This window comes from Ascaphus truei, chromosome 5 (assembly GCF_040206685.1).
Source record: "Ascaphus truei isolate aAscTru1 chromosome 5, aAscTru1.hap1, whole genome shotgun sequence".
NCBI classification, from domain to species: domain Eukaryota; kingdom Metazoa; phylum Chordata; class Amphibia; order Anura; family Ascaphidae; genus Ascaphus; species Ascaphus truei.
In genome coordinates, this window is record NC_134487.1 from 286,691,321 (window position 1) to 286,715,171 (window position 23,851).

General features: G+C 41.5%; 1 protein-coding gene across 1 annotated transcript in view; it reads right to left on the reverse strand.

Moving 5' to 3' along the window:
- Positions 1–23,851, reverse strand: part of TRIM24 (tripartite motif containing 24) — a 102,608-nt gene that overhangs the window by 26,646 nt on the left and 52,111 nt on the right. The window contains exons 2-7 of the mRNA XM_075602499.1: positions 22,471–22,589; positions 21,689–21,839; positions 20,582–20,714; positions 17,287–17,403; positions 16,653–16,767; positions 6,580–6,726 (exon numbers count right to left, since the gene is read on the reverse strand). Coding sequence (XP_075458614.1) covers positions 6,580–6,726; positions 16,653–16,767; positions 17,287–17,403; positions 20,582–20,714; positions 21,689–21,839; positions 22,471–22,589 — 782 coding nt within the window. The remainder of the gene's footprint in view (positions 1–6,579; positions 6,727–16,652; positions 16,768–17,286; positions 17,404–20,581; positions 20,715–21,688; positions 21,840–22,470; positions 22,590–23,851) is intronic.

Consider the following 23,851-nt stretch of genomic DNA (forward strand, 5'->3'; position numbering starts at 1 on the left):
CATAAGGGGCCCCCACTATGTTGATTGCAACTCGCTGGAAGGATTCCCTGGTCACCGGTAGAGGTGCCTTCACCGCTTTGCCATGCCTGCCACCTCGCTTGAAGTGTCACAGGAGAGGCAAAACCTTGCCAATGCCAGTGCCACTCCTGGCTTTAAAAAAAAAAATCTGGGTCAGGTGGCCCTTCATGCGAGTCACCACTTGATGTCCGGCTAGTAGGATCTCGTGGGCCAAACGTAGAAGCCAAGCCTGGAATGACTTCCTGATGGTCCCTGTCCATGATATATCAGGAGCACCGGGCGCCTGTTCCCAAAACAGTAGCCCTCACTTCCACATGTCGGGCTCTTCCCAGCCCACCTCTATGGTCTCTACCCATATACATTGGGCCGCGGTTCATCGGGGGGTGGGCTTCCCATCTCACAATCAGCAGGTCAGACAGGACCTTTAGGCTGACGGCTGCTTGTACCTGGCTTTGGATGATCGGTGTGGTAGAATCGCAACCAAGCGCCCTAGGTCAATGGCCGGCAAACCTCATTGAGGCCATTCATCACATCAGCCTCCCTATATAACCTCGGCTCAAGCCCAATTCTGAAATACACAGGCTAAAGCTGTTCTGGATTGAACAAGCAGGAAGTAATAGGGTCATGGTCACCCCAGTGTCAAGTAAGCCAGCTGCTGGTGTGGTGCCCACGGTCACTGGACAGACGCGAATCATATGGTTGTCACCAGGCCAGCTAAGGGATGTTCGGGTAGCCCCCACTCCTGAGGTGTGCTGTATCTGCTATCTCTGTGGAATGAGTCGCCTGCTGTACAGATCGGACTGCCTCGTTCTGCAGGTGGCCGTCTACATTTGAGATGTGTTATGGGCTAGGAGACGTGGCCCCATACTGCGGAAGAGATGAAAAATCAACTCTCATATGCCCTGTTCGACAGCAATGATGGCACTTACGCTCGTACTGGAACTCACTGTCAGAACTGGAAGTTGGGAGCGCGCCGAGAGTTGTGATCTATGACCCACTCCCGTACCTCAGGGCTTCACTTAAGCAAGAATTGCTCTTTTATGAACAGTTCCTTCACGGTAGCTGCAGGCTACCCAACACTTCAGGTATGGAGACAAACTAGGCATGTATATCCTGGGGCCCCCTTTCCAGGGCCAGAACTGTAGCCAAGAAGGCCAGGAAGACCTGCCTCACCAACCTCGTAGTTGCCAGCTTCCTCCATGTCCATTTACCGGTACAACTCTGCAGCTTGTCCGTTCAGCTGCGGGAACAGGAATTTCAACCAACCAGTCTGTCTCGGGGAGCTGATGCAGGTTGCATTTTTTTTCAAACAACCTCAGATAACTGTTGATGTCATCTTTACCCACGTAAAATGTAGGGAAGCTTTTTTTAGCTAAGCTGTGGGACATGGCTAGCAACAGAAGAATGACTTACCAACAAGGGGGTAACTGGCCTTATTCTGTGGCTGTCACTCACCGCCCCGAAGGCACCAGACTGGCCAACATCTCCCGCCGGGAGGTCAAGGGTCGCTGGGTAATTACCAGGCAGACACACGAGTTAACAAACAAGTTTTAGCCAAAGCCAACAGTGGGCAAAAAGGTACAACACACAATAATATCCTAATACAAGGTTATTTTCGGTGCGTGCCAGTTGCAGGTTGCCGAAATGAGCTTAATCTGGTTGCCACCGACAATATCCATAGAGCTGAAGAGGCTCTGTAGGGAGGACCGCTCTGCAAACAGGATGGTCTCTAATCACTCAGACCAACCTACATGACCCCCTGGAGCTCGGATGGGTGTTGGCCTGTAGAGAATCCCGGCGTACAATTCAAATCACGGAGAACCAGGTGCCGACCAATCAGCAATGTCCCTTTAAAACAGCCATTCCAGAGTGAACCCGGTGAGGGGTGGAGCAGAGTGCTGAAGTATAGCCCCGAAGAGCGGCCCTGGGAGAGTGGGAAATAGAAACTAACCAATACTAACTAACTGGGCTAGGACACGGAGAACAGTTTCAGGCAGCCATGGTGCTGGGAAGAGAATGTTCCAGCCTTTGAGTATGTACACTTCCAGCAGGCAGCCACATCCACCCCCACCCTAGTCCCTAGACTACACAACCAGCCCATCTCATTACAATTTACAAATAATGCTTTAACCAGGGCTAGGCCACTTTCCAGAGGAAATGTGAATTGAATAAGGCGCAAACTTATATTATTGGTGATATAAGTGACAATTAAGTTGTATACAAAAATAAGCATACAAAAAGCAGTGCACTATGAGTGAAATACAAATCAGGTGCTGCTAAACACTTGCAGTTTCCCAACTGCAATATACCAGATATAAAGACAAATAGTGTTCACGGCGCAAACTGATATTGCGACAGAGTGCAATTAAAGTAAATATGGTAATGATGATACCAGCACTGCTAATGAAGGTTGTATATACCTCCGTTGATCCAGGACATCATGAATCAGACATCCATTGTTGAATACATGTAGGATGAAACAGATACAAAATACTGGTGCAATAACGTTTTACTCCAGGCAACAAACACCACAAAGGGGATACAATAAAACTCACAATCTCCCCAAAGGTAGCGTGCAGGGAGTGACTTGTAGCGCAATTCAACCCTACTCCAGTCTCTTCAGGTGTTCGTCCTTCCCGTTCTGTGCGTGCGAACGCATACAGCTTTCTCTGTCTGGTCCTCTCACCAGCAGACACTCTGGGACCTCTGACGTCAGCAAACGGAACTGCCGAAGGCTTGATACGATGGCCTCCAATGTGCAAAAAGCCCAACGCGTTTCGCCAGTCTGATGGCTTCTTCTGGGGTTATGTTGGGCTTCCGAAGGTGCCGAGTTTATATATCTTACAGTTTCATTACTACGATATATCTGAGCTGACTTCAGTTAAGCAAAGAACGGCCCCCAAAGTATTACTGGCTAGATCTCGATTGCCGGCCGCCCTCACATTTCCATACACACAGTAGGATATATAAACTCGGCACCTTCGGAAGCCCAACATAACCCCAGAAGAAGCCGACAGACTGGCAAAACGCGCTGGGCATTTTGGACATTAGAGGCCACCGTATCAAGCCTTCGGCAGTTCAGTTTGCTGACTTCAGAGGTCCCGGAGCATCTGCTGGTGAGAAGAACAGACGGAGAAAGCTGTATGTGGATGCACGCACACACCTGACGAGACTGGAGTAGGGTTGGCGTGCGCCCCAAGTCACTCCCTGCACGCTACCTTTGGGGAGATTGTGAGTTTTACTGTATCCCCTTTGCGTTTGTTGCCTGGAGTAATACGTTATTGCACCAGTATTTTGTATCTGTTTCTTCCTACATGTATAGGCTATAACAAAGGGGGGGGGGGGGGAGAGAGATGAACAATAGTGATGATAAGTAAATAGTGCCAAATACTGGTGCAAAAGAGGATAGGGATAACAATAGTGATAAGTAAATAGTGCCAAATACTGGTGCAAAAGAGGATAGGGACTTAAATGCGCATGCTCCTCACTTTCTTGACCATTTACAATGGGCAACGTCTCTATACTTATGTCTCCGCTATATTCCCTCCCTTTGAGCCGTTACTGTCCCCTAGATACCCCTGTCCTCAAACTCTAGCTACCTATCTGCAGGGTGTGTTGCAATCCAGTACTCACCTCTGCAGACAGAGATATGGCTATCCATACCTCTCCCCTTACCATCTTTTCCTCTGCCCCCCTATCCTTCTACGATTACAGTGTAGTATTGCAAGGGGGAGATAGATGTAGTTATCAGCCATATGGATCTCGGGCAAGATGGTAATGCCTTTATTTATCTGGCATCACCATTTAAACAGTTGTATACATTTTATTGGAGCTGCTGCTGCTCTCACCTGCATGTATATAAACATACTCTACTCATATAGTATGCGTTAATATTGGCCTGCACTGGGTACTTCAACAAGGGGCAAACGATCCCCAAGATGTGTGCAAGCCACGTCACTCCCGAGATTAATCAATTAACTGCGAGACTGACAATGCATCAGATAGCCTAGCAGGCGACATAGGGGAGACACTCCCCCAACAGTTGCCATAACAACCAGTAGCTACTTAAAGTGCACGTTTACTATGTGCCTATACCTTTGAGAAAGCGCGATCACGCGCGAAACGTGCGTCAGGTGACCAGAACGTGATGACGTCACCGCACCCAAGATGGCACCTCCGCGGCTGCAGCTGCTACTTTGAAACCGGGACACTTCTTCCTGGGCATCCTGCCTGCTTTCCCTTCCACTCGGGGAAGTAACGAAGGGGCTATGAACTTAGACAGCATCCAGGAGCTAAGTATAACACTTGAATAGCCTGTCAGATGCCTATGTCTAGGGAACTGGGACTACACGGCACTATATACCCTGCCTCCCTCCACATATAGCCACCATTCCACAATCACATCACTTGTGCAGGACATAGGGATCAATGGTTTAATCCCCAACACTAAGGGGCTGAGTCAGGGGTACTATTTACTTATTGTTAACAGCATTAGGTACTCATTTTCTATATATGCTCACATGTATGGAGATATAATACTACTAACCATTCAGTGAGTCCTACAACCTGTGTACTCATTAATAACCAACATTGACCCTGTTTGCCCTATGTCTTTTACTGGTTTCAAGTAAGGAGACTATGTTAATGATCTCTGCGCTAAATTATTAGCATGTTAATGAGGCTATAACTGGATACGGTCCTTGAACCGTGCCTCTGGGCATTCATAAGAGCACATTTTGTGCCTGCCCTTTGCAGAGCATTAACACCATCAAGGCAAATATTTTATTATATTCTGTATATTCATACATTATTTTATGTGTGGTTATGTATTCACTTTATTTTCTTTTTGTTGTTGTTGACTTCACCCTGTTCTGGAGTTATTCTATACCCACCCTCAAAGTGGTCTAGTGATTACACACAGATTTATACTATCGGCTTTTAGTTTATCACCCCTTCAGATTTAGTTTCGGTATACCTGTACCATCCCAGGTTTATTGAATTATTGATAATAGGATTTCCATAGGTATCATGGGCCTTTTAGTCTGGAGTTACATACAGGGGTTTTTCTAAGCGAGTAAGCCCACTTTAGGGTGGAGTACTGTTACTATCTTCCTACTAATGTTGAAGATTCTATTGGTTTGTTAACAAGGGGCTGGTCTTGGACTATTTATACCACACCCCTCTATACAAATATGTTTTAACTTTCTTATGTGATTAAAAGGTTTTTAACTATAATTACCACATCACCCATTTAGCCACTCTGAGTGCATTCAAGGAGGTATCTTTTGTTTGTTTGTTTATCAGTCTTCCTACATGTATTCAACAAGAGGTCTGATTCATGAAGCCCCGGTTCAACGGAGGAATATACAACATTCATTAGCAGTGCTGGTATCATCATTACCATATTTACTTTAATTGCACTCTATCGCAATACCAGTTTGCGACGTGAACACTATTTGTCTCTATCACTTTCCAGAGGAGAAAGTTAAACCGTGAATCAGCGTTGCCTTATTGACAGGCTGAGGCAGCATATGGGCTTAACACTTTATTTTGGGTGCCATGCTGCCTCACTTGGATATGTTGTGTTAGTTTGGGGAATAACATTATACTAGATTTGTAAGAATTCACTTTTTTCTTATACTAGTGCAATTGTTAATGATAACCGACTGCCTTTTGTAGCGTCGGATAAGCCATTAGATGTAAAACGGATTGTCGGATCCCGAGGACCACATGTACATGTGTAGAGAGCTCTAGGTGCATTTTATGCACTAGCACCAAGTAAACTAAATATACTTTTTGTCCCTTCATTTTTATGTGCAGTCTGGCAAAGCAATCCGTAGGTTACCCTTCAGAATCAGAACGTTTGCAATGAAAATAATGTTTCGTGAAATTTCTTTTGTTCGTGTTTTGCTGAAAAAAACACTGAATGTTTTTAGACTTTACTAGGAGACCTTGCTGTATTAAAAGCAGATACCCAGACTATTTTCTATGTGGATATTTTTTTCCAGAAATCTGTAATCAGGAGCTGAACCATGCTATTTTCATCTTGGAAGACCCCCCACATTCCAAAGATCATTACCAGCATAGTTGCCCGTGTTGTTCCCGGATATTTGGTGACCATAATGATTTCCCTAAAGGGAGCAGAAACACCAGTAACTAAACCAATACTTCTCAGGAACCATGAGGTCTCCGGAGCTAAACAGTGTGGTTCGGATTGTGGGGGCGGCGGGGGGGTGGAAGAGGGTACACTAGTAGGGGGGTATCGCCGCTTTAACCCAAGCAGAAAACCTGCTTCACAAGTCCATCAAGTATTGGTCGAATAAGGTCATGGCCAAGGTAAGACAGCAAATAAAAACGTTAAGGAGAGAATAAAATGGTTGGTAGTCTACTTAAAAAGGCATGGAGCTTACATGCTACTCATTTTGCAAGTATAATTGTAATTACATAGCTCCAAAAACGTATACAGTACTGCGCTTTACAAAATTACAATACAAAGTAAATCAATTTCAAAACAATGGGCATAAGTGCGCAATAAGTAAATGCCACAAGGCTGTTACTCACTAGGCGTTTGCTGTACAGTAAAGCTGTGCTGCTGCCGCTGGAGACTGCCCACTTTGAGAAATAAACCACATGCTCCAGCTGTTTTGAGAAACCATCCACTTCATGCTGCTGTTTCAAGAGCTTCATCCGACGATCCTTAGCCAGAGACTGTGGGAGGCAAGAGGGAAGCAAACGGGATGAGGAGGAAACACGCGGCATCGTATTTAAAAACGCCATTAAAACGAACACACCCTAGAAGCACCAAAGTGAACTAATGCCAGTGACGTATTTAAGGAGTTACATTATTATTCTCGTTTATTCTCGCAGCGGGGTACAGTGGGGCACAGTGTGACATTCATAAACAGAATGACATACAAATAAGGACAGTCAAGCGCAAATAGATAAGGTAATGAAATGAGGGCCCTGATCCTGAGAGTTTACAGTCTACTTACATCAGGGTGACTGATACAATTTTTACCCAAATCTGATATCTATAAGTAGGTGTACAAGTATGTATATCTTGATTTATATAGCACCATCCATGTACATAGCGCTTCACAGCACTAATACACGTGAGATAATAGAACACAATGTGAATAAGCGCTTCAGACATAAAAGTAACATTAGGAAAAGGAGTCCCTGCCCCGAAGAGCTTGCAATCTAAGTGATAAGTAGGAAGAGCTTGCAGAGACAGTAGCAAGCTGTTCTAGAAAGTGCACGTTGCATGTTAGATGTATAATATTCACAGAGGGGGAGGGAGGGGGAAGGGCATTCCAGAGGTGTGGCCCAGTGAGTGAGAGGTTTTAGGCGGGAGAGGGCTTTAGATACAAAAAGGGGTAGACAGAACGCATCCTTGAGCAGAACGCAAGAGTCACACAGGTGTATAGCGAGAAACTAGGGCTGAGACATGAGGGGCAGTGTATGGCCTTAAAATAGAGGAGAATTTTGGATGCAATACGAGATTTAATATGAAGCTAGGAGAGGGATTTCAGCTGGAGAGACACCGAGACAGATCTAGGAGAGCATAAAGGGATTCTATAAGCAGCGTTTAGGACAGATTGTAAGGAAGGAAGGCCGGACACTAGAATAGTCGAGACGGGAGAGAAATGGGGGCTGTATTATAGTTTTATAAGTAGAGCAACAGAGGAAAGGGCGAATCTTTGCAATGTTACAGAGGAAAAAACAACAGGTTTAAGTTACATTGTGAAAGGGAGAGGAGAATGTGAGGGTGGAATTGAATGCGCACCTAGGCATCGTGCTTGTGATACTGGTTGTATGATGGTACTGCCAATAGTAATGTAGAAGGGGCAGTAGGGCCAGGCTTGGGACGAAGTAGAAGGAGTTCCGTCTGACATGTTAAGTTGGCAGAAGACCATCCAGGATGTTGTAGCAGAGACATTTGTCTGTACAACAAGTGTAAGGTCAGGGGTTGAAAAGTACATTTGTGTGCCATTAGCATAGAGGTGAAATTTGAACCAAAGAGATGATAGAAGGTCAACTAGAGTGTGTAAAGCGAAAAGAGAAGAGGTCCCAGGACAGACCTCTGGGGTATGCCAATTGAGAGATAGACACTGAAAGCACAATGGGAGGAAATCCAGGATAGTGCTCTGTTACGGATTCCAAGAATATGGCGAATGTGAAAAGGGTGGGATACACAGTATCAAAGGCTGCAGAGAGGTTGAGTAATATGAGCAGAGTGTAATGGCCTTGGTCTTCGGCAGCATGGAGGTCAGTTATTTTAGTGAGGGCTGTTTCAGTGGAATGGGCAGTGCGGAAGCAATATTGTAGAAGATCTAGTAGAGAATAGATGGTGAGAAAATGGATTAAGCAAGAGAATACAAGGCGTTCAAGAAGTTTAAAGGCAAATGGCTGGAGGGAGACAGGGTGATAATTGAAGACAGGTAGGGTTAAGCTTCTTTTTGAGTAAAGGTACAACGGCTTGTAGCGATACCTTTTTATAACGGTTTGCGTGCTTGAAGAAGGTGGTAAAGGTACCAGATTGGAGGGAGGAGTTGAAAATATGACTGAGTGTGGGGATAAAAGTAGGAGCAAGACATTTGAGGGGATGGTCAAGACAAGTGATAGAGGGAGAAGATTATGCAAGTAGCAACATGTCCTCCTTTGTGACAGAGGGGGAAAAAACAGTCGATGCAGGAAGAGTTAGGAAGAGGAGGTGTAAATATGAGGCTACACAGAGGATGCCTTGATGAATGAAATCCACCTTTGTCTTGAAATAGTCAGCAAAGTTCTGAGGTGAATTGGATGAAAAACAGAGAGTCAGAGACAGAGAAAAGTAGGCATGGGTTAGACTTGTGAGTGTTGATTAGTGAAGAAAAGTAGACTTGTTTAGCCTGGAAGAGAGCAGAGTTGAAACAGGATAGGGTACATTTGTAGTGAATTAAGTCTACGAGAGTGTGAGATTTTTTCCAGGAGGCAGCATTCGGAGGAGCGAGTGCAGGAGTGGAGCATGCGTGTGTGTATGACAGTTTAGACTTGGTGTGGCGTTAGAAGGGCGAGGACGGCAGAGAGAAAGAGGGGCATGTAGATCAAGAGGAGGATAGGGCAGAGTTGCAGTTCATTACCAGGTTGTCAGTCTGCAGCGGAGCAAAGAAGAGGGAGGAGCTAGTTTGTAAAAATGGTGAGCAGAGTCAGGCTACTCTTTTGTGTGATGTCACTGGGTAATTACACAGCCAGATTACATTCTCTCTAGCCCCCCTCTCAACTTTATTGGTTCTCTGATAAGGGTGGGATAAGGGTAAGGAAAACTCTTGATTGAACAACTTCACAGACAAAAGGCCCCGAAACAAATTAAATGTGTAATTCATTAAAAAAATAACAATGAAAGCACAAACTTTTGCTATATGCACGGTTATCTACTATATATTTTGGAAAGTTTGTTTATCTGCTAGCTATACATTAGGACATCTCAAGATATCGTAACCACGTTTTGAATGATTGTCCCTGAGATCACCAATACACAAATCACCAATGACATCACAAATGATGATCCCATCACACAACCCTCAAGCTACCACAATCTTGGTCACTCTGAAAATCCAATTTGCAACATTAGCAAAAATACAGGAGCAGCCAAAGTTCAAGTGTGAGAGATCGGTGTTTGGGACGAGAGGCCAATGTCCTACAAATGCACAATAGAGGCTCTCAATCAAACACTTCAGGACCTCAGAGGCAATTAAACAATTATGGGTGGAGTTGTTACTTTAGGCCCGTAATGTAGTGTGTGGCCGTGCGTGCGTGCCTGTGCGAACGTGCCGCACACTTTCTGTGTATATGCTGTGAGCGAAACAGTGAGGTACTGTGTGTGTGTATTGTGTGTGATAAATACGTTTATAATCAATACGTTGGTAAGAATAAATTTATTAACATTGTACACACACGTTTCAGCGGCACGAAATCTTTATTTTCCCCATCCTCATCTGCCGACTGGCTCACTGCCGTGCGCACACGCGGTACTATTATAGGAAGGCTGACTAACCACAGCCAACTATAACTGCCGCACGCCCTCTATAGAACAGACCTCTGAAGGGGATTTCACATTAACTAAAAAACTAAATGACCGATTTATAAATCTAAATAGTTTTGTGGTTTCTTAGAATTTCCAAGCAATGCCGTCTGCTTTTTCAGCTAGTATTTATATACAGAAGCTCAACCAAAACACTTCAATTATTTATAAAAGTTGTTTTCTGGTCAGCCATGTGGGATTGCACAGCAGTGTCAGATAAAGGGAGGGAATTCAGCAAGGTGTGCAGTGCTCTCTTTAAGGACAACAAACAATTTACACTAAGCTACCCTGCCACACAGTCTTCACAGAGGCAGGAACACTTACAGAGACCTGACACAAAAGGCACAAGATAAAAGATTCTGTGGGTGAATCAAGGAGCAACGGAAGAAATGATGAAAGCCCCAAAAGGGGCGAGGCCAGCAAGAAAACAAAACGACGCAGGGGACTTTAAAAGAATCTTGAGGACTAGGAAGGGTGCAAAGGACTAAAAGTACTTCTTCGGGTATCCCAAGATAAAAGATTGAAGGAGGGAAAAAGTTTGTGGAATAGAGAGGACTAGAAGAATTGCCTTGTTAACAGTTATTGGGGAAGGCCGAAGTTCAAGGCCAAGCTAGGTGCGTTAATTAACCAAGTAGTTAAAAAAAAAATTATGCTAATACAAGGAACAGTTAAATATGTTTATATAAGGAAGCGGTAAGGGTATAACAGGTTAATAAGGCCCAACAAGTAGTTAGAAAAGCCAACAGCTTATTAGTCGGGCACACTGTAATTGAAGGATATATATTATATGGCGGAGGGAAGTATCACAATGGAAAGTCAATACAAGTAATGTTTATGTTAATGTTTTGTGTGTGATGTTATAGTATTGTCAGATGTGTTCCAGTTCATGGAATTAAGGCCATCAGCACCAAAAAGTAATAAAAGGACTGCATGCATGGCAGAACTGCATGCATGGCGCGCTGTAGAAGAGAGAGTAAGATACCCACAAAGGCAGCAGGAGTACCGCAAGTATATAATCAAAGAGTAAAATGTACATGAAAATAGTCTCTTGGAACGTAAAGGGCATACGTTCTTCAATAAAAAGAAACAAAATACTTAGAAACCTGACAAAAATGAAGGACAGACATTGCACTAGTTCAGGAAACCCACCTGAAGGAAGACGAAAGTAAAAAACTTAAGCGGGACTGGGTGGGAGAATGTATTTATTCCCCAGCAGTGGTAAAGAAGGGAGGTGTAGCAATTCTAATTAATAATGCACTGCCCTGGAAATAATAACTTCCTCTGGGGACACAACGGGGAGACTGGTGCAATGCAGAGTAAAAATAAACAAAACAGAATTAAACATTTATAATCTAGATGGCCCCAATGAAAATAGCCAAAGTTTTTTCCAGAGCATGGCGGAAAAAATATTGAAAGACAAAAGTAACAATACTGTAGTGTATCTCAAGATCCATTGTTAGACAAAATCAGGGCAAAATATACTACTGTGGGGACTAAATCCAGGACAGAAGGGTATTAAGACTCAGCGGGAAGCGCTAGGGGTGACAAACTGCTGGATGTTACTATATACACCATAGAGAGGGAGTACTCCTTTTTTTTCCATCCTCAAATACCTTTTTAAGAATCGATTTTTTTTTAAATAAGTGACCATCTAATCCCTAACCCGAGTATGGTTTCCAATGAAAACATCTTGATTTCTGGCCATGCTCCAGTAAGGATAGGGCTAAATATTGGGCAGAAAGAGCACAAAGATAGGATATGGAGGTTCCCTTCGCATTTATATCACAATAAGGAGTTTAAAGCTTTCCTACTAAACAAATGATACCAATTCAAGGACAATAACAATGCACACCAAGAAGAAGGAAAATTGTATTTGGAAACTGCAAAGGTGGTGCCAAGGGGAGATATAATGGCCTTTTCAAATAAAAAAAGGAAGGCAATAGACACGGAATTCAGAAAAGCGAGTGACGAGCTAAGTGAAGTGTACAGGAGCTTTAAACTAAAACCATCTTTGGCCACAAAAGAGGAATATATATATATATTTTTTTTTTAAAGGACACTGTACGTGGGATATGGCTGCAGAGAAAGGAAGTTAAAAAAAATGCAAAATAGAGACCTTAATCTATATAGATATGTGAATAAAGCTGGCAAACTAATGGGGAATTTAGTCAGGAACTACTCACCATCTAAACATATAATGAAAATACAGAAAGCGAATGGGGAAATCTCAACTGAACCCAAAGAAATATCTTTAGCATTTCAAGAATACCATCAAAAATGTATGGAAAGCGTGAGGAAAATGGAGAGGTAATGGAGGATTTCAAGGGAAATTTACAATTGCCTAAATTAACAAGGGAAGATCAACATAGATTAAATGAGCCAATTTCCATAGAAGAAATATCATAGTCAATTAAAAAATAAATAAAAAAAACTTAAACATGGCAAAGTACCAGGGCCCGATGGGTTTGGGGCTGAATTCTATAAAATCTTAAATACGGAAATAGGTCTACCACTTAAGGAAGCGTTCAAAGATATATAAAAAATGGAAGAATAATTAGAAACGGGCTTTCATAAGGATTCTTCACAAGGAAGGGAAAAACTCCAGAATCATATAGACCAATTTCATTATTAAATCAAAATCCTCGCAAAAATGTTAGAGAGACTAGCATCAATCCTACCAAAATTGATCCATCCAGATCAATCTGGATTTGTAAAGGGGAGACATCCGGGTAAAGATTAGAAAAGTTATAGCTGCCGTAAACTGAACCAAATCTAAAATAAAAAAATAATAAAAATAATATTATAATATCAATAGACGCCGAAAAGGCTTTTGATAATGTAAGATGGAAGAATATGTTCCAGGTACTACAAAAAAAGTGGGGATTGAGGGACCTTTCCTTAGGATAATACAATCAATGTACGTAGTTCCAAAAGCTAAAATAATGGCTGCGGGGGTTACTGTCTCCCAAGTTTAAATTATACAGAGGTACGAGTAAGGGGGTGGACCTCTGTCACCTTTGCTCATTAATTTAGCTATCAGGATTTTGACCGAATATCTGAGACGTATGGAAAGTTAAGGGAATCAACATAGGGAAGTATGAGGTATATAGCTCTTTTGCGGACGATCTGCTGCTCTTAGTGTCTAATCCGGAGGAGGCGTTGCCCAAAATATTTAAAGCTATTGGAGAATTTGGTAAATTCTCAGGGTTCCAAGTTAATGTTACAAAAACAGAAATATTGATCCTCACAAATAAGAATGATGTAACATGGGATGAGAAGTTACCCTTTAAAAGGACAAGGAAATCTATAAAATATCTGGGTACTGTATTAATATTGCAGCAGACCTGGGAAAAATATATGTAGACCATTTTAAGAGTATTTTTCAGAGGGTAATAAAGGAACTGGAAGGGTGGCAGAACCTCCCTCTGAACCTGTCACGGAGACGCCAACTGATTAAAATGGTCAGCTCTGCCAGACTTCTCTACCCCTTACAAATGTTACCATTACTTATAAAACACACAGATACCAAATAATTAAATAGAGCATTTAGTAGGTTGATTTGGAGAGGAGGGCGACCCAGAATATAAATCATAAAAATACTACAACTATGCAGAGAATCGGGGGACTTAATTTCCCCGATATCAGGAAGTACAATTTAGCATGTGTTATAAGGAATGTGGGCAATTGGATATTGGAGAAAAGTTTCCACTCAAATTTAGAGATGGATTCATAGGCCATACCTGCTGCTGCTCTAAGAGATATACTATATACAAAGTGGGGAGCATTGCCGCGAAAGAGCAAAGATAATATATTGGTAAGAGAAACTCACGCAGCATGGAAGACAATAAGGTCGAATATGGGATCATCATGCACAATCTCTACATTTCTGCCTATTAAGGGAAATGCAAACTTCCTCCCAGGCCAAAATCAGATATCCTTTCAAATTGTGGGGAGGCAAGGGCTTAAGGTGTATAGGACATTTATTAAAGGAAGACCAGGAAAGGCTCCTTACCCTTCAGGAACTAAAGGAAACACGGGAGATACCTAGTTCACATGGTTATTCCAATGCACAGGTGACATTATTATAAAATCACTGAAGAACTATAAAAAGGAAGTATTGTCAAATAATATATTTGATCATTTTTGTAGTCTTTCCAAAGAGAATAGATACACTATATCAGATATATAATTTAGTAAGAGTCACAAATTATGAGAGGCTTTAGCAAAAGGTTTTTGTGGCCTGAAACAAAGATTTTAAGGAAATAACGGTACTTTATGTAATACTTACTGCTTTAGATAGAACTAGAAAACTTATATCAGAAACGTGTAGAGAGATGCAACTAAAACGGACACAGGGCATATTGTGCTTTTAAAATAAGTTACAAGAACACAGACAAATCCAGGAATGGATGTCCAAAGTGCCAACAACCTAAAGCAGACCTAAACCACTGCTAATGGGACTGACCCAAGCTTGCACATATTTGGGACCAAGTGCTGGATTATATACAGCAGACTGTTAAAATAACTGCGGGTAAAGAACTAGTTTCTTTGATATTTGGCAACTTGGAGGAAGGGAAGATCATGAATAACGGGGTGAGAATACCTAAATTCGTAGAAATGACATTGGCAGACAGAAAAAACATAATGTTACAATGGATAAAGGATATACCACCTTACATGGAGATGCTAAAACAATATTTAACACAATTATTCATGTTGGATAAAATGCAAGCAGAAACCAATAAAGAGCTAAAAACTGAAACACTATTTAAAAGATGGGATCCCTTTATTGAAATGTTACCAGACGGGGACAAAGAGGTTGTGATGCGGGCGTCTGACCAAACGTCGTGATATTTACCAAGAGGTCTGGTACGCGAGAGGCACAGAAGGTGATGAGGGGGGAAAATAATAAAATATCTAATGTCCGTTAAGTCCTGAGGTGAAATGGAGGCAGCAAAACAGGTAACAGGCCGTGTTGAGTAGAGCGTCAAAGACAGAAGAGTCGGCGTGGTTTAGACTTGTGCGTGTTTATTACTTAGAAATATCACTTGCACTAAAAAAAAAAACCGCCACATGCCACCATTTTTTTTTTTTTTTTTTTAATAAGCTCACACAACAGGCAGAAGAAGCGTACTGAATGACATTTCTAACATAAGAAAAACTATTACATTGTGTATTAGGACTTTGTTTTTGGGTTGTTGGGGGGAAAAGAGGGGGGGGGAAAAGAGGGGGGGGAAAGGGGGGAGAAGAGTGGTGATTGCAGCTTTAAATTTTGTAATGACTTCAACAGCATTGTACAGCACCATTGTTGTGAATTTTCTGCTCACGGTTCAGAAGACAAATCTGTACATATTCTAATTAGAATTTTACATGATTTAAAACCCAATTTTTAGGCTAATGCTCCGGATCGTGCACAATTCACAATTATCTCTGAATCTTATGACTATCTTACAAGACAGTGTTGATATACGAGTTGGCAGCTTTAAATTGATTTGCAATAAAAACTAAAAGTTACCAATCAATTTTCTGATTGGAGTGGTGATTAATACTGATTGCATTCCTTTGTGGTTGAATAAATTACAGGTTTAAAAAAAAAATTAAAAAAAAAAAAAGTACCGTTTTGCCTGCCATGTTTATTAGTTAAAGATTTTTTGACCATACTATTTGGGAGGGTGTCTCCCTTTGTAACATTAGTAGAGGACTTTAAAGAAGCTTGTCCAAGGAGATTAAGACCGCTTTTCTGATCAGACCTTTTGTAGTCTGTATGGAAAACAGCCGTGCACGGCCGAGTGGAGAAGAAACCGTGGGTGTCGCGGTGTGAACACTACAGCGGTCTTTGGGGCTACTTAAATAAACTAATGCTAAAAACAAAAAAGGAGAATATAAAAACAGTTGGTAATCTCCTTAAACAGACAAAGCTCACTTTCAACTCATTTTATCTGTACAATTTGGTTTATATAGCGTCAACTATGTACGCAGCACTCTACAAAATTTCAATCCAATGCAACTAAATTACAGACAGTGGCGATAAGTGCAACAGGTAAATGATAACGAAAGTCAACGTGAGACCCTGCCCTGAAGAGCTTACAATCCAAGTGGGTTTTAAGTCTCATCGCGTGAAACACTTCAAAAGTATTCTATTACTATCGAAACATTAATTTAAAAAATATATCGATATATCTTTTTTTATTTTTAATTATAAAAAAAAATAAAGAAATAGTCAGCGACATCTACCATGTCACTGCCATTAGTTCACTTGGTCTTGGATGGGACTGCCCTTTTAGTTATTGGTTTAACATACAAGAATGAAAAGCATCTTAGTACCAAGAGGCAAACACACGTGCAAAGATGAGCAAAAACAGCACGGTTCATTTAGGACCAGGAGTGACCAACTCCAGTCCTCAAGGGCCACCAACAGGTCAGGTTTAGGCTATCCCTGCTTCAGTACAGGTAGCAGTCAGAATGACAGCCGCCTGTGCTGAAGCAGGGATATCCTGAAAACCTGACCCGTTGGGAGGCCCTTGAGGGCTAGAGTTGGCCAGCCCTGATTTAGACAATAGATTAAGGTTACCTCAAGCTGATGCAACAGGGCTTTGCCTTTTTTGTTGATCTCCACCATGAGTGTAAAAACTGCAACTTTTATATCTTGTTCCACCTGCTTTTGGTTCTGATTGACTTCAAGTATTCTAAGCATCAAAAAAAAAAACCAACAACATTATTTGATCGTGAAATACAGTGTCCTTTGCTATTCGGGTCACGAATGTCAGATTTGTGATACAAAATAATTACGCGAATATATATATATATATATATATATATATATATATATATATATATATATATATATATATATATATATATATATATATATATATATATATATATATATATATATATATATATATATTCTTTACCATGGGACATGGCGGATGTTGCCATGAAAACATTAGCTAGTAGATGAAGATGCAAGAGACTGCAATGCAGCAGAGGTTAATGTAATCTGTATGCAAATGTCATCACATCCCAGCTACAGCCATGGCATGTTCACACCGAATGCAATTCAAACAGACTTATAAAATAAGATGGATATCGGAGGTCCGCAGAATTATTATTACATGTTACTCTGGGCATACCGAATAATTGAACAGTGGCAAACATAACAGAAAATGGTAGCCGTCTGAGGACATAACCAAGGGTACCGGTACCTGTTTTGAATTTGGTCTCCTGTAAATTTGATATATTTGCTCTTCTCCAATAATTTTGCAATCAAGGTGTCGATTATCACTTTCTGGCTTTGAAAAGCTTCTTCAATGAACTGATACCTACGAAGACCGTACACAAAGCAATTAGTTTTGCACCATGTAAAAAAAAAACAAAAAAAGCCATGCTAAAAACACACAAATTCCATGAAGACAGAAGAAAAAAGATCTCCACATTTTATCTTTATTACATTTTATCTTCATTAAAAATGGTTTTAAGAGCAAATAGTGCGTGGTTTTTTTTTGCTTTATTTTAAGGAATTTGTGCAGAGCTTCAGTGGGCCGTTTTCATTAATAACTATTATAAGCGCTATTCCACTTTTGAAACGTATCACGAACATAACATGTGGTGCCTTTTAAAATCAATTTAATTGATAGCAGTTTTAACTTAATGATCTCATTATCACCTACATGCAAATAAAGTAAGAAAAAGCTTCTACTTGCCAACATGCTTAGCAGAGAACTACTGTACTGTTGTAACATACCATACTCCATTAACACATCTAAATTTACTGTCATTAAAACAGTTACCAATATTCACTTGGCACATAACGGGAAAAGCACTGCTCATGCAAAGTTAGATATTTTGCATAATGCATTTTAATAGACCAAGTGTTCTACGGATACCACAAAAACAGCTTCTTAAATAAACAACTTCCTTATACTAGCATCAGGTTGAGGACCTCAAAGTTGAGTATAAGCCATGTATCAATGTTAGATATCCCTTCCATCTTGTGTGTGATTGATAAAGACAGGTGCTACACAGATTATTTCTGATAGTAAAGAATGTGGCTAGTTTCAAATATAGATTTTCAGTAGATAATATTAGTGAGCTGTTAAGAATATACCCGACGCCAAAAGGTGACTTGGATTTATTACAGACAGTTGTTGTGGGCCATCTATGACTGAATTCGCTCATAAAATATATCTGTTAGACAAAGTTTTAGCTCCTTATGTGAAAGATAAAGTGTAATTTTCACATAGACCAGGCATGAAGAGACCACATTCAGAGATCATATTAAGATAGATTATAGGCTAAAGCTGGTAAATTCCAGGCATTATTGAAATCCCTGCTCTCTAGTTGGTTAAAATTCCGGGCATTGTCCATTCAGTAAAAGCCTGGAATTTTTGGCACCTTGCCAAGTTTTTCAGCCAATCAGCTTTCAGTTCTCATCCACAGAGTGAAAGTAGGTCTCAGTCAGGGGAGCTGATTGGACAGGAGGAAGCAGCAAGACACTGACTCCTCCCCCACCCTACCTGCAGAGAGTTCTGCACAGGAGAACACGGAGGAGAAAGGTTTGTGTGTATGTGTAGAGGGGGGCAGCAGAGTTTTGTTGTGTGCGTGTCTTCAGTGTATGTTTTGTGGGTGGAGGGGGGGGGTGCAGAATGTTCTGTTGGTGTGTGTGTCTGCAGTGTGTATTTTTACAGGGGGCTGCAGAGGGTGGGCTGCTGGTGTGTGTTTTATGGATGTAGAGGGGGCAGCAGTCTGTTTTGTTGGTGTGTGTTTGCAGTGTGTTTTGTGGGTTTAGAGGGTGCTGCAGTGCGTGTCTTCAGTGGGGGTAGAGGGTGGAGATGGGCTGCAGAGTGTTTTGGCATGTGTGTGTAGTTTTGTGGGTTTACAGGGGGCTGCAGTTTGTAGGGGGCTGCAAAGTGTGTGTCGAGGGAGATGGAGATAGATAGAGATAGATATGGGCTGTGTGCATGTACAATTTGCTTTTAATAAACACGTGCAGTTAAAGAATGTAGACGATCAAACGGATTAAAATCAAAATGACTAAAAGTGTCTACAAAAGTCTCTCTCTTTTTTTTTTTTTAAGCCTGCATTTGGCCTATAATAGTAATTATCCCTTCAGAAAAGGGCATTACTGGCCAATAATGCCCTGGCTGAGTTAAAGTCCATCAGCTTCACCTCAGGCCTTTAACTCTTCCAGCCAGGGCATTATTGGGCGGTAATGCCCTGTTCGTCGGGGATTATTACTTAAATAGCATACATAGGCAGTGGATAAAAGGTTAGCAGAATTGCAAATCAGGGCAGAAAGATAATAGCTGGGAGAAGGATAACAGCAAAAGAAGAGGATTCAAGAATGCACCAACAATATTAAAAGGCTTTTTATAGTGGAGGGCAGTAGATTATTGAGGTAGCCTATTTTATAGAAACCAACTAAACACATTTCTCAATTAAAATCTCAATCCAAAAATCTACTCTCAAAGCAGCATTCAACTTAGGCCTGGGACACAGTGAATAGAACAGTGCAGGGGCGCGCTGAGGCTCAGGGAAAGCAGTGCTTTCCCTGGCCTTACACAGCGCGCCGTCCGTGGGCGTGTCGGGGGCGTGCCAGTGACATCACGGAGCTGGTTCGCCCTCATTGGGCGAACCGCTCACGTGACCGGCCCTGCGCTCCGGCAAGCAGGAAAATCTGAAACCTCCATGAGACACACGCTTCCCCAAGCATGCGGACGCGTGCTCGAGCCCCTGCTAAAGCCGCCCTCATTGTGGCTGCAGGGGCTCAGTGCCGAGCAGAAGCACGGGTCAGTGCATAAGCGCTGACCATGTACGAGGCCTAAGTGTCGCGGCACTAGAGTGCTCAAGCACCTCCGGCACTCTGGGTCATGTGATCGCTCTGTTACGGAAAGGGGAGGCGTGTCTGTTCCACTTCCTTATATGTCGCGTTCTAATCTCCACAGGAGTGCAGACCGTGATCTCCCCTAGGAAACTGAGGAAGAACTTCATGACGTAGTACAGTGGGTTCCAACTTTTTTTGGCTAAGGAACACTAAGTGTAATTCTGAGGAAACCCCAACCATCTCTAATAGCGCACCTGTGATCAGATGCATTGTAAGGAACCCCAACCCTCTCTAATAGTGTGTCTGAGGTCAGATGCATTGTAAGGAACCCCAACCCTCTCTAATAGCGTGTCTGAGATCAGATGCATTGTAAGGAACCCCAACCCTCTCTAATAGCGCACCTGTGATCAGATGCATTGTAAGGAACCCCAACCCTCTCTAAAAGTGTGTCTGAGATCAGATGCATTGTAAGGAACCCCAACCCTCTCTAATAGCGCGTCTGAGATCAGATGCATTGTAAATTCTTCTGTATTTGATACAATTGTCAATTGACCAGAAAATTGCAGGGAATCCTTTAGGGACGCCCGGGGAACCCAAGGGTTCCTAGGAACCCTGGCATAAAAATACTGACTTAGTAGCTATGTCTCAAGGGCACCCAAAAGGCTAAATCAGAATACCTGTGCTCCTTGTGCTCCTGTAGCTGACAATCCCTGCATGTCAGTTTATCACAAGTTTCACAGTACAGCTTCAGCTGCTCCTTCTTGTGGAAAGGGCAGAAAACCGGACGCTGGCTATTCACGCCAGCAGCTTCTGTGGAGACAGACCACAGTTTTCAACATTATTAAAAGAAAAAAAAAAAGAAGATGGGCAATTCTTCAAACAGATAAGTCATGTAATAATGAGCTAACAAAAGGGGAAGGAGGAAAGCAGTATGGCAGATTTAAATGTTACCCACATTACATGTTTCTGAAAGCAGTCATTCCTAGGGCCAAAAGTAAACCAAATTGCAGTTACATGTTCAAAGAGTTAAATCCAGGTGATAGAAAATGGAACCAATCCGATTTTCTCTTTTTACCCAGTTTCACTGGCACTGAACAGGCAACCACTGGCACTTTCTTAACGCCTAATCTTTCTTGGCCCTCTAACACCAACAGGGTAAGGTAGACACTTGATTGAGAATCACTTCTCCATCAGGGATCCAGATAGAATTACAATTCTTCGTAATTTGCAAAGAATTTAAAAACAGACCGATTTCATTTGCTTGCATAGTTGCTCAGTAGATATGGTTGGGAAAAAAAAAAGACATGTCCATCGAGTTCAACCTATGCTAAATTTAGACAGGAACTTTATCCTATATTTGTATTTACAGTATATTGATCCGGATGAAGGCAAACTGAAAACCCCAGGGAAATCTCATCCAATGAAGTCTCTTATGGGGAAAAAGAAATTCCTTCCTTCCAAATATTGGCAATCATATATTGGTCTCTGGATCAACATCCTTCCCATGTTTACTTATTTGGTATATCCCTGTACACCTTTACTTTTTTTTTTTAAAAGATGGGCAACCTTAAACGGGTTAAAGGTTTAAGATTTCTTCACCATACTATTAAACAAATTTCAATTTTCTGGAATAAGGTTACAAATACTGTAAAAAAACCCACTTAAGATGACTGAGAAAAATGGCACCTACTATAAAAAGCTGCATCGGTTTTTTATTTTACGAGTGCAAGATTATTATGTTTGGTGGATGAACCCTAACTAAATGCACTTGCAAAATATCTTACCAGGGGGGACCTCCTCCTTCTGCCGTACTGTGTGGTCCTTGGTAAATTTTACTCTCTGGTGGGCTTGGACACAATTCTTACAAAGCCACTCCACACATTCCACACAAAAGCCACGAGCTTCTGCATTATCCTCACAGCTTGTACAAACTTGCTAAACATCCAAAATAAAGGGGGAAAAAATATATATTAACAGTCAAATGATTTAATTAAAAATAATAATAATAATAATTGAAAGAAACCAATAGCCTACAGAAATTATTGTGGGGGGGGGGGGGGGGGGGGAGAAAAAAAAACCAATTCATATATTACTTGTATTTTTTATAGATGATGAAAGTCCAATATTCCAAAGTATGAGCATGCTTGCTAAAGACACGTCATATACTTTTCAGACTTCCCATATAATGGCAATGGTCTGGAATCTAGAACCAGTCTCCATATCCTTTCAGAAGAGCCTCAGAGCCTAGAACAAGTCTATGTGCACCTTCACAAGGCTTTAAGAATATAGAACCAGTAACCAAACACCCTTCATGACAGCCTGTGTCACCACACACCCTCCCCTAAAGCCCTTTGAGTTCTGAACCAGTCGTAAGTTATTCTAGAACCACACCATACCCTTTACCAAGGCCCTTGGAACATAAAGTCAGTCGCCATGCCACAAACCCTGTAAACTACCAGAGTTTACTTTAATGAATATGAACCTTCCCTCAAGTACTAGACGAGGTAATTTAAGCCTTTGCGCACACATCAATTATTCGGTTTCCAAAAAATTACAGTACACTCACCTGGCTTGGTTTCTCTACAGTGCTACTGGGAACCTCAGTGGCGTCGCGCACAAAGTAGTTGTCGATTATGTCTCTCTCTGCACACTCCTGGTTACATACCGGGCAGCGGATAACTCCAACTGTGTACAAAGGAACAGAAAATACTTATTACAAAAAGGCAACATTTGTAATGGAACCAACTTTCTAATACAACATTATCTCACGCAGTGCCCTTAAAGACAATCCTAGATTTTATTTCACATTTAAACCGTTTGATGCGGAAGCTGAGAAAATGTACACAGTTACTCTGCTCGTTGCTAATCTTTGTTAGGCCTTTAATGGACAGGGTAGGCTAGACACTTGATTGACAAGCACTCCCCCATTCATAGGCCAAGATTAAAGAAAAGTCTTAATTTCAAAGAAACCAAGACGACCAACCACATGTTTGATTCAAGTTTGATTACATGTGTTTAATGGTGCCGTTCCATCTAATGATTTCTTCACAATACTAGCAGCCAAGAAGGGTGTCTGAATCAATTATTAAGTAATGTGAAGATCAACATTGGGAAATAAACAGGGTTAAAAATCCAACCAACACAATAAGATTTTCCAAAATTCCTTTCCACCAACTGCTATAAAAAGTCAGCAAGGAACAGGCCATGGTTGGCATGTATGAAACAAAACAAAAACTTACATCGAATAGGAAGAGAAACCCAAGTGGATCAAACCAGTAAATTTATAAGTACAGTACAGAACTTTGGAAAAACCTTGCTTTAAAATGTACTAGAATAGTTCCAATGGTTGGCGGTTTGTTTACCAATCTTTTTTTTAACCATCTTTACTACGGATACATAAGCTTAATACACTATGTATACCTCTATAAATATTTACTTTGCACTAAAAACTAGTATTTAACATCCTAATTAAAATGTAATTTTACCTTTTTTTTCTTCTTTTTTTTTTTAAATTCAGGGTATTCCCAGAGGGCTGCAACATTTTTGTTTGATCCTCCGAGTTTTCTGTTATTGTGGTTAGAAATGACCGTAACTGTCAAAAATCAGTTTGACTGACTTTCGAGCTTTCCATTCAAAAATCGTTCCACAGTGTAAAAATCAGTCGACGGATGGTACCTATTTCAATGCGAATGAAAAACTGCTATCGGATACAATCCGCGGGAGGATTGCGGAATTCAGGGATTGAATTGTCAATGGGGAAAAAAAATAAAATAAAAAAATCCGGAAGAGGCGAATCGCACTTTTTGAGATTGATCCGGGGACCAAAGGAACCGGCAGATCAAAATCCGGTCAAAAAAAATATCTATGTGCATCAAAATTGGCCCCCAATAAAATATAAGCCAACACGTTTACGACAAGACAATGAAACATTAACACTATAGTTGGAA